Genomic DNA, 18,636 nt, shown 5'->3' with positions numbered 1-18,636 from the left:
ACATGACTGCGGTACAGTGTTTTGAATGTGACCCATTTCGGCATTACCGGTATTCACACAAGTGGAGTTTATGTGTAAGTGAAGCTCTCATGCGATCAGTAAATAAAGACGAGGAAGGATATTTGTGTATGCAGGCTGAGAAGGTAATTACATCTCTACATGTTACTAGTTGTCGCAGTGTGCATAGATCCGGAAACCAGACCAGAAGCGACAGGTTGGATCCCCGCTTATATATTTTCAAAAGGAGAGTTATTTCCCTTTGGAACAAAAAGATTGCCCAGTACGCATGGTATTAGAGTAGTTATATTATTGTTTTTTTCTTCTCAATTTTGATAGGATTATGATGATTTATTTTACCCATTTTACTCAAATACGAAGCTTGTCTGGAGCTCTCGTGACCTTGTGATTAGTTTGCCCTTTGTTTATGGAGATAAACCTTCTTTGTTTTGAAGTTTGATTTAGTCACAGTGTAGAGTAGATACCTCTTATTTTAGTTTGGAACCAAGTGCTTAAGCTTTTTTGTGGGCTTATATATTTATAAGGGGTTTCCGTAGCTAACAGAACACCTCTTTTTAACCAATCAGAGTCAAGCATTCTTCAAGGGGCTGTCGGGTAGCCTAGGGGTTAAAGCGTTTACTCGTCACGCCGAAGACCCGGGTTCGATTCCCGACATGGGTACAATGTGTGAAGCCCATTTCTGGTGTTCTCAGCCCTGATATTGCTAAAAGCGGCATAAAACCATACTCACTCACTCACTCACTCACTCACTCACTCACTCACTCACTCACTCACTCACTCACTCAAGCACTCACTCACTCAAGCACTCACTCACTCAAGCACTCTTCAATGTCACGGTAGAAATAGTTATACAAGTACACTCAACACAACTATTGAAGGGTCACCCAGTTAAGGACGATACAATTGAAGGTCTCCTATTTAAACGATATAACTAAACTACCAATCAGTCTAAAGCGCCAGTTGTTAAAGACCCGACTAATGTGAATATTTGTAGCTGTATTAATGAAAATATTCAACCAGGGTAATAAATGCAGGAGCAGGTACACACTGACCACTTTTGTCTCAAGTTTAAGCATTGTGTTCATGGTCACACGATCGTATAGCTCGAACACGTTGTCTTCTAAGGCGCCGATATTACCTGTGCAGAGTTGCGTCCCTTGGGCACGCCAGAAACCTATGATTGTGGGTTCGAATCCCGGTTCAACCCGATTGTGTTTCTAGGTTTGTCAGCACCATACCCGTGCTCGTGGGTTTCACCGAAGTGGTAAACATCTGAGACCTGCATCACTTCAGGCTTTCCTCCCACATTAAGCTGACATGCCGTGATATAACTGGAATACTGTTAAAAGCGGCGTTAAACCCAACTCACTCACTCATGACACTTTTCACTCAGTTTTTCAAAGATCAGTTTGTCAAACGGACCTTTTGCTACTTAGTGGAGTTTAAAATTTATATTTTTTCTGTTTCCATGGCAACAAGTTTGACTTTAGGACTTTTCATAATGGTGTGTTTGTCTGGATCATATCTCTAAAATTAATAGGTACTCTTCCTTGAAACTGTGAACACACAAAGACCAGGTTGTCAACTGGTGCCTTTTGCTATTCAGGGATTTTTAGAAAAAAAAATTAAAAATTTCCCATGGCAACAAGTTTGATTTGACCATAGTGGTGTGTACCTGACATAAAAATCAAAGTTCCGAATCCCAATTCCATGGTATTGTTTTGATAGCTCAATAACTACTCTTGTATATAGACAGACATATCAGGTAGAAGTTCTCTCATCAAGTTAGACTTAAAGTAACACTCAAATGAATTGTTCTTTCAAATTTGTGGGGCCCAGGGGGATTTGTCATCTTCTGATGACTCTTGTATTTTAAAGACAGGATGACAGTCTCAAGTGTGGTGCAATGGATGAAAATACTTACGTTTTCACTACTTATTTTCATTACTAATTTTCACTACTAATTAGTGGTATAACAGTTTTTAAAGAAAACACTGAAGGTAGGAATCGATATTTTTTACTTAGTGTGCGACCCTATGATCGATACTTGCATCGAGAAGTCTGTCTGTCTGTCTGTCTGTTTGTTGTTTAAGATGCGGGGTAGAATAGGTCTTCAGCAACCCATGCTTGCTGTAAAAGGCAACTATGCTTGTCATAAAAGGTGACTATCGGGATCGAGTGGTCAGGCTCGCTGACTTGGTTGATTCATGTCATAGATCCTAATTGAATGAATTGATGCCCATGATGTCAATCACTGTATTGTCTGGTCCAGACTCGATAATGTACAGACCGCCATCATATAGCTGTAATATTGCTGAGTGCGGCGTTAAACAACAAACAAACCAACCAACCATCCAACCAACCATTGAAGGCGACTATGCTTTTGGGGAGAGTTGACTAACGAGATCAGGATGTCAGGGAAGCTGATTCATGTCATCGATCCCAATTGCGTGAATCGATGCTCATGATGTCAATCACTGGATTGTCTTGTCCAGACTCAATTATTGACAGACCGCAGTCATATAGCTGTAATATTGCTGAGTGCAGCGTTAAACAAACACACACACAAGCAAATCTTACTCTGTGAGTGGTCAAGTTTCCCCGAGAGCCTGACTAACCTCCTGCCAGTTACAGATATGTCTCATCTGCCTGGGACTGGGAAGGGAGGGAGTTTTGTTACAGGGGGCACGGGTGGCCCAGTCGTCTAAGTCGCCGCGATTCGCTGTGCAGAGTTGCGTCTCTTGGGCACACCAGAAACCTATGATTGTGAGTTTGAATCCCAGTTAGCCCCGATTATGTTTCTAAATTTGTCACACAACATGGCGAACATGATTTTGACACTATCTTAGACGGTTGACGCGATGACGGTGTGTCAGGATGGGACGTATGGCAGGGCGTCGTGGTCGAATCCCGTACTGACGTAAACGATTCCTGACAGTGTTGGGATGGATACGGCGCAGTCCAGGGATTGTCTGGGACGTCGTTACTGCCGTTTGGAACCTGTGTCGAAGATGTGTAACTCGAATCCATCTGTCCTGTCTTGGCGTCGTTACTTTGGGACATCCATAACGTGGGTGGTCTGCAACGTCATTTGTGTTCTGATAACGCCTCACCAATGCTAATATCGTGTTACGATGGCATTGGAAATGTGTTGCCACCTGTTGTTGCCTCATTCCCACTCGGATCATTCCAATGGCTTCATGACGCTGTGCAGCTGTCAATCTTGGCATGATTTGCTTGTGATATGCTTGTGTCTGCGCCTGAGAAGTTTTGAATTTTTGAATGACCACAGATCATGCTTTCCAAAGTGACAGCGAATTTTGAGTTGCACATGCTGTGTACAGCTGCACAGGATGCACGTGCAGTAACACATTGCACGTCCATAGGCCCCCATCAATGACAGTCATATCGCATGGCATGTGCATGAGCTTTTGAATGTCTCCAATAATTGCTGTGTTCAAACCTATATTTCATATGTGGACAGTGTGCCCTTATATCTATATTTTTTTCCGTGCACAGTTTCTTTATGTGGCTAGTATATATATTCATTTAAAACCTCTGCCAAAAGCAGAGTTACCCCGGTAATTGTTCTCCGACTATATCATAAGCATGTGTATTTAAATGTATGAAATAGTGATGACACCAGGCGTTTGCAAGACCTGTCCTGCCACACTGGTGGCACCTGTCACAAACACATGCGAAGGCAGGTCAACTGTTCACCTGAAAAACATATGGTACAAGTCAAAATAGGGAATTGTGTCAGATATCACTTTTGTTACATATACAACAAATTTGGAATTTCCTCCACATGTCTACCATAAAGCAAATTATTCTGGTTATTGTTAGTAACATAATTTCCTTAAATTAAGAAATGATAATCCAGTTGACTTAAAATAAACAAAATAGCAATGTTTGTTTGTTTGTTATTTATAGCCACACTCAGTAATACTCCAGCTGTGTGATGGCAGTCTGTAAATAATTGAGTCTGGACCAGACAATACAGTGATTTTATTAACTGCATCTATGCTGTCGATATGACACACTCATCAATGGTCAAGTATCAATACTTGGCTTAAAGTGAGTGTGTGAGTGAGTGAGTTGGGTTTTACGCTGGTTTTAACAGTATTCCAGTTATACCACGGCGTGTGAGCTTAATGTGGGAGGAAACCCCGAAGTGATGCAGGTCTCTGACGCTTACCACTTTGGTCAAACCCACGAGCACGGGTATGGTGCTGACAAATCTAGAAACATAATCGGGGCGAACCGGGATTCGAACCCACAATCATAGGTTTCTGGCATGCCCAACGGACGCAACTCTGCACAACAAATCGCGGCGCCGTAGACGACTGGGCCACCCGTGCCCCGTAAATAATTGAGTCTGGACCAGACAAAACCGTGATTTTATCCACGCTGTCGGAATAATGACACACACTCATCAATGGTCAAGTATCTGGAAGAACTTCAGTTTCCATCAAATTACTGTTAAATGATGTCAGGCAATGGTGAATTAGGACCCCAGTCATGCAGAGTTGCCTCCCTTAGGTGTGCCAGAATGATATTCTTTTTAAATCCCAGATTCACCTGATTATGTTTCACTTCAGTCCAGACCCTGGAGAATAAATTGAAAAAGGAGTCCAACTCAAGTCTAGAATGACTTTGCAAGTCTAGATTTCCGCAGCTTGAAATTAAGCCTTGTTCGGGGCTTCATTTGGATGAGAGTTGACTGAACCTCCATGTTGTGTGTTTCAGCCAGGATGAGGCCCAGAAGATCGACCAGGAGCTGTTTGAGGACTACTCCTTCAGCGTGGAACAGCTGATGGAGCTGGCCGGGTACAGCTGCGCCGTCGCCATCGCCAGGGTCAGTCAGGCATCAGTCACGAGTCACCAGTTTTTGTTGTTGAAAAAAACATAGCCATGGAAAACTGCAAAATGATTTACCGTATTCGACGTAATAAGCGCCCAGGGCGCTCTCAAAATTAGAAATAGGGGGCGCTTATTAGAATATTATTTTGAGTTGAAAGATCGTAAATTTCGTGGTTTATGCAAACATCCTGAAATGTTTATATACGACAGATATATTTTTCAAGAATTTAATTGCCCATAATTAAGGGTGATATAACACACGAGTGCGTTATATGCGCGAATAAATAAGTCTTGCGTACATTGATCAATCGGAAGGGGTGCTGATTGGGATTGTTCACTAGCCAATATATTAGCAAATATCGCCGTGGGCGCTTATTAGAGCGGGGCGCTTATTACGTCGAATACGGTATGTTATTGTTTTGTTACTTCAAAAAAACACAATGTGAAAAACTTTCCAACTTGTCTCAAATGGGTGAGGAGAATTTATAAATATGTGACCTTGAAAACTGGAAAATGATAATTTTAAAACTTGTTAGCTCACCTGAATGAAAGACAAGTGACCTCATGTCTTAGCCTGGTGGTTGGAAGCCCTTGAGGTTATCTGTAAACATATTCTCAAACACCACAGAACAGGTGCTTGTCCAAAACATGACAGCACAATTTGGTCTCGAGGTTTTAGGACAACGGTATGTTGTATATATCTACAGAGTGTGTCTTGTTGCAGTGTATTTACAGAGTGTGTCTTGTTGCAGTGTATTTACAGAGTGTGTTTTGTTGTATATATCGACAGAGTGTGTCTTGTTGCCGTGTTTCCCAATAGACAACATGTCCAAGGACAACGGTGCAGTGCTGGTGTGTTGTATATATCGACAGAGTGTGTCTTGTTGCAGTGTTTCCTAATAGACAACATGTCCAAGGACAACGGTGCAGTGCTGGTGTGTTGTATATATCGACAGAGTGTGTCTTGTTGCCGTGTTTCCCAATAGACAACATGTCCAAGGACAACGGTGCAGTGCTGGTGTGTTGTATATATCGACAGAGTGTGTCTTGTTGCAGTGTTTCCTAATAGACAACATGTCCAAGGACAACGGTGCAGTGCTGGTGTGTTGTATATATCGACAGAGTGTGTCTTGTTGCCGTGTTTCCCAATAGACAACATGTCCAAGGACAACGGTGCAGTGCTGGTGTGTTGTATATATCTACAGAGTGTCTTGTTGCAGTGTTTCCCAATAGACAACATGTCCAAGGACAACGGTGCAGTGCTGGTGTGTTGTATATATATCTACAGAGTGTGTCTTGTTGCAGTGTTTCCCAATAGACAACATGTCCAAGGACAACGGTGCAGTGCTGGTGTGTTGTGTATATCTACAGAGTGTGTCTTGTTGTATATATCTACAGAGTGTGTCTTGTTGCAGTGTATCTACAGAGCGTCTTGTTGTATATATCTACAGAGTGTGTCTTGTTGCAGTGTTTCCCAATAGACAACATGTCCAAGGACAACGGTGCAGTGCTGGTGTGTTGTATATATCTACAGAGTGTGTCTTGTTGTATATATCTACAGAGTGTCTTGTTGTATATATCTACAGAGTGTGTCTTGTTGCAGTGTTTCCCAATAGACAACATGTCCAAGGACAACGGTGCAGTGCTGGTGTGTTGTGGGCCTGGCAACAATGGTGGGGACGGCCTTGTCTGTGCCAGACATCTCAAACTATTTGTGAGTCACAATTCAAACCTTTTTTAGTGCACCTGTTAAATGGATAGTCTCAATGTGCACCTGTTAAATTGATAGTATCTATCTGCACCTGTTAAATGGATAGTCTCTATCTGCACCTGTTAAATGGATAGTCTCAATGTGCACCTGTTAAATGGATAGTATCTATCTGCACCTGTTAAATGGATAGTCTCTATCTGCACCTGTTAAATGGATAGTCTCAATGTGCACCTGTTAAATGGATAGTCTCAATGTGCACCTGTCAAATGGATAGTCTCAATATGCACCTGTTAAATGGATAGTCTCAATGTGCACCTGTTAAATGGATAGTGTCAACCTGCACCTGTTATATGGATAGTCTCAATGTGCAACTTTTGAATGGATAGTCTCTATCTGCACCTGTAAAATAGATTATTTAAATCTGCACCTTTTACATGTATTGTCTCTTTGGATCCCACCAATTTACCAAAAATCTATTACTTTGACAGACAATTACTGGTTGTATTTACTAGCCCAGCATTAATATTGGTGAAAAAACTACACAACTCAAGAAATCGTAACACAACTGGGTTTTCTCATAACATTACACCCCTGTGAAGATCCAGGTTAGAATAGGTCTTCAGCAACCCATGCTTGTTGTAACTAACGGGATCGGGTTGTCAGATTCGCTGACTTGATTGATGTATGTCATAGAATCCCATTTGCCTAGAACGATGCTCATGATGTCAATCACAAGATTGTCTGGTCCAGACTGGATTATTTACTGTCATAGCCTATATATTGTCGACTGCAATGTTAACCTACAAGCAAATTAATTTTGATCAACACTCAATATCATCGTCTCACCAACTCCATACCCTGACTTGCAGGGTTTCAAGCCTTAATGCTATATACGTCACCTGTCCCTATCAAAGGCTACTATGCTTGTCGTAAAAGGCGACAAACGGGATCGAGTGGTCAGGCTTGCTGACTTGGTTGATGCACGTCATCGATCCCATTGCATGGATCGATGTTCATGATGCAAATCACTGGATTGTCTGGTCCAGACTCGATTATTTACAGACCGCCGTCATATAGCTGAAATATTGCTGGGTGCGGCGTTAAACAACAAACAATGACATCAACTAACAACGGGCGTGATAATGGCCCGTCGTCACACAATATGAGGGCGTTATCAAGTTACAGTGGCGCACTCTATCTACTTTAGCTATAACACTCAATATCACCGTCTCACCAACTCCATGCACTGACTTGGAGGGTTTCAAGCCTTAACGCTATATACGTCACCTGTCCCTACGTCACCAATGAAGTCATCTAACAACAGGCGTGATAATGGCCCGTCATTAGCTATAACACTCAATATCCCCCTCTCACCAACTCCATACACTGACTTGCAGGGCTTCAAGCCTTCCATCTTCTACCCGAAGCAGCCCAACAAGCCCCTGTTTGAGAGCCTGCGCCGCCAGTGTGAGGGGATGGACATGCCCTTCTTGTCCTTCTTCCCCTCCGACCCCCAGCTCATCAAAGACTCCTATAACCTCATCGTAGATGCGCTGTTCGGATTCAGCTTCAAGGGACCTGCCCGCCCCGAGTTTGCCTCCATCTTGGAGAAGCTGAAGAAGATACAAGACGATGTCCACATCTGCAGCATTGATGTACCTTCAGGTAAATAGTAGGGCTGGGACAGTACACTAATTGATGTACCTTCAGGTAAATAGTAGGGCTGGGACGATACACTAATTGATGTACCTTCAGGTAAATAGTCGGGGTTAGAGCTGGTCCAAGTATTGATGTACCTTCAGGTAACATAGTCTGTGGGTGTCGGGGTTAGAGCTGGTCCAAGTATTGATGTACCTTCAGGTAACATAGTCTGTGGGTGTCGGGGTTAGAGCTGGTCCAAGTATTGATGTACCTTCAGGTAACATAGTCTGTGGAGAGTCTGGGTTAGAGCTGGTCCAAGTATTGATGTACCTTCAGGTAACATAGTCTGTGGAGGTCTGGGTTAGAGCTGGTCCAAGTATTGATGTACCTTCAGGTAACATAGTCTGTGGAGAGTCTGGGTTAGAGCTGGTCCAAGTATTGATGTACCTTCAGGTAACATAGTCCGTGGTGAGTCTGGGTTAGAGCTGGACCAAGTATTGATGTACCTTCAGGTAACATAGTCTGTGGGAAGTCTGGGTTAGAGCTGGTCCAAGTATTGATGTACCTCCAGGTAACATAGCCTGTGGAGAGTCTGGGTTAGAGCTGGACCAACTATTGATGTACCTTCAGGTAACATAGTCTGTGGGAAGTCTGGGTTAGAGCTGGTCCAAGTATTGATGTACCTTCAGGTAACATAGTCTGTGGGAAGTCTGGGTTAGAGCTGGTCCAAGTATTGATGTACCTTCAGGTAACATAGTCTGTGGGGAGTCTGGGTTAGAGCTGGTCCAAGTATTGATGTACCTTCAGGTAACATAGTCTGTGGAGGTCTGGGTTAGAGCTGGTCCAAGTATTGATGTACCTCCAGGTAACATAGTCTGTGGAGAGTCTGGGGTAGAGCTGGTCCAAGTATTGATGTACCTTCAGGTAACATAGTCTGTGGGGAATGTGGGTTAGAGCTGGTCCAAGTATTGATGTACCTTCAGGTAACATAGTCTGTGGAGAGTCTGGGGTAGAGCTGGTCCAAGTATTGATGTACCTTCAGGTAACAGTCTGTGGAGAGTCTGGGTTAGAGCTGGTCCAAGTATTGATGTACCTTCAGGTAACATATTCTGTAGAGAGTCTGGGTTAGAGCTGGTCCAAGTATTGATGTACCTTCAGGTAACATAGTCTGTGGAGAGTCTGGGTTAGAGCTGGTCCAAGTATTGATGTACCTTCAGGTAACATAGTCTGTGGGAAGTCTGGGTTAGAGCTGGTCCAAGTATTGATGTACCTTCAGGTAACATATTCTGTAGAGAGTCTGGGTTAGAGCTGGTCCAAGTATTGATGTACCTTCAGGTAACATAGTCTGTGGAGAGTCTGGGGTAGAGCTGGTCCAAGTATTGATGTACCTTCAGGTAACATAGTCTGTGGAGAGTCTGGGGTAGAGCTGGTCCAAGTATTGATGTACCTTCAGGTAACATAGTCTGTGGAGAGTCTGGGGTAGAGCTGGTCCAAGTATTGATGTACCTTCAGGTAACATAGTCTGTGGAGAGTCTGGGTTAGAGCTGGTCCAAGTATTGATTTACCTTCAGGTAACATAGCCTGGGGAGCTTTTGGCTTAGAGTTGGTCCCAAAGAACTCATTCATGACTAAATGATTGGGGGACATGGTTGAATGCATGTCATCGGACCCAGACAGTGTGTGAGGTTGCCCACAATATCAATCACTTGTTTGTCTCATCCAGACTTGATTAATTACAAGCCAGCATCATTGGTGTTCAACCAGATTGTGTGAATGGTTAATTTCAATTTTAATTTTAATTTTGTAGATCAGTTATTATATCGTGTTTGATAAATGCTTTGTTTGCCAGACCCTCACAGGTAATCATGATTTCCGCAGAGTTGTGGGCAGAGTTATGGCCCTTAGGTGTTCGAGGATCTGATGGTCAAATAAACACCACGCCCATAGTCATGAGTGTCATCAATGTGAAAACGTCTACTACCTGCCTCACTTTAGGCGTTTGTCTCACTGTAAGCAGGGGGCATGGCTGGCACAGTCGTCTAAGGCGCCGCGATTCGTAGTGCAGAGTTTCGTCCCTTGGACACGCCAGAAACCTATGATTGTGGGTTCGAATCCTGGTTCGCCCCGATTATGTTTCTAGGTTTGTCAGCACCATACCATGCTCGTGGGTTTCACCAAAGTGGTAAACGTCCTAGACCTGCATCACTTCGGGCTTTCCTCCCACATTAAGCTGACACGCTGTGTATATTTATATAACTGGAATAATGTTAAAAGCGGCTCACTCACTCTCTCACTCACACACTCACTTTAAGCCACACAGTCAAAGCAGCATTAAACCCAACTCACTCCATCACTCACTATTTTCAGGATGGGATGTAGAAAGCGGCGACCCTGACGGCATCCACCCAGAGCTGCTCATCTCGCTGACGGCACCCAAACTGTGTGCCCGCCACTTCAGGGGCAAACACCACTATCTGGGCGGCCGCTTCGTGCCGAAGACGCTGGAACAACGCTACAGTCTCAATCTTCCTGCCTACCCAGGCACAGAGTGTGTGATAGAACTGAAAACACAGACCACGGAACCTGCAGAAAGTTCCAAGTGATTCTCTCCGCTGCCATCAATTGACCTCCTGCTGTTTGTTGATAGCTTGAAATGTGTATATCATCTGTCCTTTCCAAACAATGTATAGAGAAAAGGTTTGGTGTAGAACTGTTGTGCATCGGTTGAAATTATTTTAATGGTTGGTTTAGTTGGGTTAATTCCGCTTTCAGCTTTAGTTATATCATGCTTGTTAGTTTAGAGGTAGTCATCAAGCCATACTAAAAGACTTGAAGAATTAAAGTCACATGTGACCTGAATGTCACAATGGAGTTCTGTTTTTGCTCACACAACAGCACATTATCTTGATTAAATGCGTCTCTCAAAATAACAATTAAATTTAGTAAACATTGTTTAGTGTATGTTTTTTTTTTACACCCAAGCTGTCAGTGAAATGGCTGCTCGATGCACCATTATTGTGGGAGAATACAAAAGTGATGCTGGTTTTTTTAAAGATTTTAAGATGTGGATGCGGATCCAGGTTTTTTTGTAATACTACTGAGTCTCAACGTAATACTATTATATACACCTTGAAAAAAGTTAAGCACCACTTTTTATGTATTCATGACTTCCATGTATCATTTTGAACGACCTACATATGACATTGAGTCATTTTTAGAAATGTCTTAGATACCATTGATACCTTGGTACAAGAACACTGTACGTTCCTCCAGACGCTAAAAGAACACTGTACGTTGCTCCAGACATTACAAGAACACTACGTTCCTCAAGTCGCTACAAGAACACAGTACGTTCCTCCAGACGCTACAAGAACACTACGTTCCTCCAGACATTACAAGAACACTGTATGTTCCTCCAGACATTACGAGAACACTGTATGTTCCTCCAGACCCTACAAGAACACTGCATGTTCCTCCAGATGTTACAAGAACACTGCATGTTCCTCCAGACATTACAAGAACACTGCATGTTCCTCCAGATGTTACAAGAACACTGTACGTTCCTCCAGACACTACAAGAACACTACGTTCCTCCAGACGTTACAAGAACACTGGATGTTCCTCCAGATGTTACAAGAACACTACATGTTCCTCCAGATGTTACAAGAACACTGTACGTTCCTCCAGACTGTTGGCTTCCAAAATTTTGTTCGTACTAAAGATTTTCAAATGACCCTAGCTAAAATTTTAACTGAATTTTTTTATGCCCACCTCTTAGTTGATCAAATCTTCCTGCTTCTTTTGATCATTGTGACCATCAAAAATCAAATTAATATGCATGACGGATCGGGGTTGCGAGATCAGCGTTTACCCCTTCATATGATTTGACTCATGATTTGCAGTGTTGGTTTACTTTTTGGACACCTCACAGATTCAATTTTGTTAAACATAAACTACAACATATTTAAGCGTGTGAAATTTGAAACTGGCCATTAACTTTCAAGCTCAGCTAGCCCACACGCCCAGGAATATGTTGAGACCATTTCACACACTGCTTGTCTATCACATACCAAATAAGGATTGTTTCCCCAATTGCCAACCATGCACTCAGAGTTTGGAGTCCAGGAGAAATCTTTGAGGAGCAGTGAATAGGTCGAAACATTTCTTGGCTTCTAATCCCATTTAACGTTTTTTTAACCAATCCGACCGTAGCACACACTCACACTTGTTCACATCTGTGAGGTCTTTCCATGCTTGCCGTAAAAGACGACTATGCTTGCCGTAAAAGGCGACCATGCTTGTCGTAAAAGATGACTATGCTTGTCGTAAAAGATGACTATGCTTGTCGTAAAAGATGACTATGCTTGCCGTAAAAGGCGACTATGCTTGTCGTAAAAGATGACTATGCTTGCCGTAAAAGATGACTATGCTTGTCGTAAAAGACGACTATGCTTGTCGTAAAAGGCGACCATGCTTGTCGTAAAAGATGACTATGCTTGTCGTAAAAGATGACTATGCTTGCCGTAAAAGGCGACTATGCTTGTCGTAAAAGATGACTATGCTTGCCGTAAAAGGCGACTATGCTTGCCATAAAAGGTGACTATGCTTGCCGTAAAAGATGACTATGCTTGCCGTAAAAGGCGACTATGCTTGTCGTAAGAGGCGACTAACGGGATCGGGTGGTCAGGCTCGCTGACTTGGTTGATGCATGTCATCATATCCCAATTACGTGGATCGATGCTCATGATGTCAATCACTGGATTGTCTTGTCAAGACTCGATTATTAACAGACTGCTGTCACACAGCTAGAATATTGCTAAGTGCGATGTTAAATAACAAACAAACAAACAAACAAACATCTCGGAGTACAAATTACTCACAATAAATAACAACAAACCAGGGGGGTGTACTTTTAAAACAGCCACTGTTAACATCATTTCATCAGAACCAATTGCTTCTTAGTCTGTTAAGACTGATAATTATTACTATTATTATGATGATGATGATGGTGATGATGTATTAAGCTTCATCAGCTTATGTATATGACATCTCTGCGCTAAAGTGCATGTTTTTGGATAACATTTTATATTCTTTTTGTACTTCTCAGCTCTCTGTAACAGCTTACAGTTGTATTTTTGACGTTTTATATTCTGTTGTTAGTTCTCAATTCCTTGTCACAGTCAACCATTTGTATTTTAGATGTCTTATGTTTCATTACTTGGTTTACGGACCCATCAACCCTAAAAGTCAGAAATGAAAAAATAACTCTAGATTTTTTTAACTATCACGGAGCCTGTTAATCTCAATTATTTCAGTGGGTAATATATCAGACTAGTTGTTTCATCTTCCAGAGGCAAGGGAGTTAACTTACTACAAAAGTCCAGTTTCCACCCTTGCCAAACTAGGCTGGAATTTCGGAGTCATATTTTGGCTGGACTGATGAGTCTATGTATAGTCCAATCAAAATCACGTAATGAAATCAACATTTGGTTCCTATACTGCCGTGCAGATTCAGGTTGAGTGCAGGATTTACAAAGTTTGTGTACCGCCAAGTCAGCGTCAACAGATATTTTCCAAATCTTTTCATGTTTTTTTATCAAGGTGCTCACATAATTTGATGCACTTCGAGAGGTAAGACGCGTTTTATTACAATCAAGATCTTGATTATTGATCACATCATTTTCACTGGGTGCCGCCATTTTGTTTGAAGTAAATACAAGAAATATGATAGATGGAATGTGATTGGTAAATAGGAGGTAAATTTCGCAAAAATGCAGAAAATAATATATTTCATTTTCACATCCTACGGATTGTATTGTTAATATCAATTCAATTCAGTGTTATTGCTATTTAGACAATCAATACCATCCAAGAAAAAATCGGGGGCACAGGTGGCCCAGTCATCTCAGGTGCCGCAATCCACTGTGCAGAGTTGCGTCCCTTGGGCACGCCAGAAACGGTGGTTGTGGGTTCGAATCCCGTGCTTGTGGGTTTCACCGAAGAGGTAAACGTCTGAGACCTGCATCACTTCCGGCTTTCTTCCCACATTAAGCTGACACGCCGCCATATTACTGGAATGCTGTTAAAAGCGGTGGTAAACCAAACTCACTCACTCCAAGAAAATTCCGTAAACCAACGAATGAAAGAAATCCTGTACTTTTGAACTGTGTCTGTACAGTGTTTTTAGGTGTTGTTCTGCAAATGTATCTTTGAAAATTGATGTGAGTGAAATACCAGTAATAAATCTTGTCAATATCCGGTTCCAATTAACCATATTCCGTTTCTAACTGTTGCTGATCATGTGACACAGGACACGCCTTACTTACAAAATGGCCTCCATTCCGTAGCTGACTCGGGGAAAACCCGCTTAGACATGTTTCAACCTGTCTGCATACTGCAGAACTCCTCCTGTCTGCATACTGCAGAACTCCTATTCTGTGTCCATACCGAGCTGGTGATCAGATGATGTAGCTTCCATGTTCTTATTGTGATGTCACCATATGACATGAGTTTGACAGCAGCCATTTTGTTCTTTAACGTGTCCTTTGTCGCATGATCAGAACTGACTTCGGGAAAATAATTTGTTGTTGTAACATTAAGTTGAACGTAATGGTAATAAATTGTAATCACTGTTTATGTTGAGTGTGGCCAATCAAGGAATTTGGACATATTGCAATAATCTGTAGTCAAGATCCTTGTAGGTGTCGTGAGACTCAGTCGATACAAAATGGTATATTAGTGTCACATATATATATATCACAACATTAGTATAAAGATGCATTTTTGTCACATTGAGTGCTGTATCTTTCTCTTACTAATAAATCAAGCTGTTGGACAAGTGAAGAGGATATAAAAATTTGTCCCGAAACCAGATTTCGTAATTCTGTTAATTCAGTTTCTCACACCAATTGTCATTATAATCTGTGATGTTCATTTTGGATTATTACCATTGCAGAGTCTTTATATAACCGAAGTTTAACTATTGTATCCACGATTCCGTTAACCCAGACATTTGTTAATCTGAATATTTTCACTGGGAAAAGAACTGTCTGGATTAACGGGGTTTTAACTGTAAAAGGTCCAATTTTGACTCCGAATCAAAACCTCTTTCCATTAAAATCTGAGAAAGCCTCCAATCAGTCTATTTCTTCAGAAGTTCAGAACCATTTGGATCTGCATATCAGAATTTTGTATGTGTAAAAGACTATGTAACCATGCAGTTCGGAATGGAGAAAATAATGACCACGCTATATGTTGTTGATGTTTTACACCCCGTTATATTTTAGTGTAATGGAAAATACAGCCTAAAGGTTGCACAACCGAGGGAACCTTTATGTGGATTTCGTTTTCTTCTTACCGAAAGTTCAGAATCGATGACAAAGGTGGTGAACAATAAAAAGCTGAATTGCTTTAGAAGACAGAAATATTATTGGCGCCAAAACACATCCTTGATTTTGACTGGGCCATCACAGTTGGGCAGAGAGGTATCAAATCTGAGAAGAGGATCGGATTTTAATAAGATTATATAATGTTACTTGAATTAAATTTTAAGATATTATTGTCTTTGTCATAATGTTTATATGAACATATTATTTGTATTTGTTTTCAAATTTTGTTGAGGATTCTGGATACAATTGTATCTTGTTAACTCCCAACTTGCTGGGACCATCAGATATACACCTGGGAAAAAGTTCAGCGCTGTTGTTTTTTTCTTACTTATCTCCCGAACTTCCATGTCCTTCTTTGAAATACTTATGAAACTGATCGCATCTGATAAATGTCCCACGATGGTATAGAATACAATTTTCCTAAGGGATGGTACAAGAACACTGTATGTTCCTACAGATGGTAGAAGAACACTGTATGTTCCTACAGGTGGTACAAGAACACTATGTTCCTACAGATGGTACAAGAACACTGTATGTTCCTACAGATGGCACAAGAACACTGTGTGTTCCTACAGGTGGTACAAGAACACTGTATGTTCTTTCAGATTGTGCTGGGTCATGTCTGTGTTTAACGTCACATTCCGCAGTAGTCAGGATATATGACAGCAGTCTGTAAATCATAGAACCTTTACCAGACAATCCAGTGACTGATATTGTTAACAACGATCCACACCAACTGGTTATGAAGACACTCGATGAAACAAGTCAACAGTTTGACCTCAGACCACCTGATCCATTTCGTTGCCTCTTGACCAGCAGATGTTCCTGGAGACCATTTCTAACCTGGAATCCAATACCAACAGCCATGGTTGGTTGGTTGGTTTGTTGTTTAACGCTGCACTCAGCAATATTCCAGCTATATGACGGAGGTCTGTAAATAATTGAGTCTGGACCAGACAGTCCAGTGATTGATATCAAGAGCATCAATCCACACAATTGGGATCGATGACATGCATCAACAAAGTCAACAAGCCTGACCACCCGATCCCATTAGTCGCCTCTTACGACAAGCATAGTCGCCTTTTTTTTATATAAAAACAGAGATTAATTATTCCCAGGTGTATATTAGGCCACATTTTTTAATCTTATCTTTCACGGATTTATTCCAGCTTTGCAACACAAGGTCGGTCAAAATAAAATTAAAAATAAACGTCAATCATTTATTCACTTATAAGAAAATCCTTCTGCTGTGGATTTGCCGATGGCCTCTTGAATTACGTGATGTATACATGGAATTTATATTAAACATTTATTGTTGTTTAAGAGAGTCTATATTACTAGGGCGGTCGGGTAGCCTAGTGTTTAAAGCGTTCACTCGTAACGCCAAAGACCCGGCATGGGTACAATATGTGAAGCCCATTTCTGGGGTCCCCCGCCGTGAATATTGCTAAAATGGGCGTTAAACCAAAACTCGCTATATTACTAGAGGGAAAAAATAAATGTTTTTATGTTTATTTCTTAGACCGACTGCTTTTAAGTTGGGGTGGCGGTGAAACGAAAATAAAATCTGTGTGGCCTTAGTGACCAGTAGACGTTGGATAGTCTGCACAGTACATAGCTCAAGCTCCTTCCCAGCGTGTGACACCTTCGTTACACTCTCGGTAACATTGCTGCCACCAGTGTGGGCGCGGCCATTACAAGAATCTTGAAATTTGGCCTCTAACCCCAAATGTAATAACGTTCATACTTTTGTTTAGGTCTTTAGGAATGCCATCATAGTTCATTTTGAAAAGGTTAACGACGGACCATGTTTTCCAGATGAATTTACTTTGTTGTTTGTGTAATCAGATTACTTTGAGTTTGCTAACAAACGGAAAGTCAACCAACTTCTCCCTTACATTCTTACTATATCAATTACATGATAGTTTTAATGAAATAGAAATTCATACTGACAAACAAAGAAAGTAATTCGGCATCACGACAGTCGTCACTTGTTTGTAAACATAACGGTCATTCGGTTGCAAGTTCAACTCCAAGCATGGTTGTGGCCACCTATCACAGTGAGGAGTTTTGACTGGTGGCAGTGATTGTATAGAGAGCTCCGTGAACGGGCTATCACTGCAAGGAGCTTGTACACAGCTGTGATATTGCAGCTAGTCGAGTATGTGAGTTGACAAGGTTTTCGTTTGTGCTTTGTGTTCGTCAACAAATACTCAGAACGTTTTGAAAGGCAAGACTGACATTTTGCTTTGCAGATCCTTGTGACTAAAATAGCAGGCTAAAGATGTATGTTGAGTTGATGTTGAACTGATTGATATTGATAGAATGTGACAATTTTTGATTATTTAAAAATTAAATGCAGCTGTAAAAAGGATCTGTGAAACAAAATCAAGAAATGTATTGGGTTTTCTTAAAATATGATTTATGGAATTTCTATGTTATGGTCTTTTGTAAGCCCCCTTCAATAAATATATTTGGCAGCTTTGGTTTTGTTTGTTTATGGTTTCTTATTGTTTGTTTGTTTAATGCCACACACAGCAATATGCAGCTATATCATGGTGCCCAGTAAATAATCAAGTCTGGACCAGACAGTCCAGTGACAAATGTTGTGAAAAAGGTTGGTTGGTTGGTTGGTTTGTTGTTTTACGCCGCACTCAGCAATATTCCAGCTATATGACGGCGGTCTGTAAATAATCGAGTCTGGACCAGACAATCAAGTGATTAATGTCATGAGCAGGGATGAAGTGAGGCGATGTGAGGTGAGGTGGGGTGAGGCGATGTGAGGTGAGGCAAGGTGGGGTGAGGTAGAGGCGATGTGAGGTGAGGTGGGGTGAGGCGATGTGAGGTGGGGTGAGGTGAGGCGAGGTGAGGCGGGGTGGGGTGAGGCAGGGATGAAGTGAGGTGAGGTGGGTTGAGGCGATGTGAGGTGAGGCAAGGCGGGTTGAGGTAGAGGTGATGTGAGGCAAGGTGGGGTGGGGTGAGGCAAGGTTGGGTGGGATGAGGCAGGGGTGGGGT

At 41.8% G+C, this 18,636-nt stretch overlaps 1 protein-coding gene across 2 annotated transcripts in view; it reads left to right on the top strand.

The window, feature by feature from the left end:
- The window catches only part of LOC124128027 (NAD(P)H-hydrate epimerase-like), a 257,930-nt gene extending 246,746 nt beyond the window's left edge, over positions 1–11,184 (top strand). The window contains exons 1-6 of one of the 2 annotated variants that reach the window (XM_048395722.1): positions 47–143; positions 4,768–4,876; positions 6,102–6,405; positions 6,458–6,595; positions 7,990–8,257; positions 10,601–11,184. In XM_048395722.1, coding sequence (XP_048251679.1) covers positions 6,205–6,405; positions 6,458–6,595; positions 7,990–8,257; positions 10,601–10,836 — 843 coding nt within the window. In that variant the 5' untranslated portion in view covers positions 47–143; positions 4,768–4,876; positions 6,102–6,204 and the 3' untranslated portion in view covers positions 10,837–11,184. Of the gene's footprint in view, positions 1–46; positions 144–4,767; positions 4,877–6,101; positions 6,406–6,457; positions 6,596–7,989; positions 8,258–10,600 lie in introns of those variants that run through there. The other variant, XM_048395723.1, reaches the window with a different exon arrangement.
- The last annotated feature ends 7,452 nt before the right edge of the window (positions 11,185–18,636 follow it).

The sequence above is a fragment of the Haliotis rufescens genome, unplaced genomic scaffold, assembly GCF_023055435.1.
Source record: "Haliotis rufescens isolate VD_foot unplaced genomic scaffold, xgHalRufe1.0.p SCAF_14, whole genome shotgun sequence".
NCBI lineage: Eukaryota > Metazoa > Mollusca > Gastropoda > Lepetellida > Haliotidae > Haliotis > Haliotis rufescens.
Note: the sequence above shows the minus strand (reverse complement) of the source record. Positions and strands in the feature narration are given on the sequence as shown.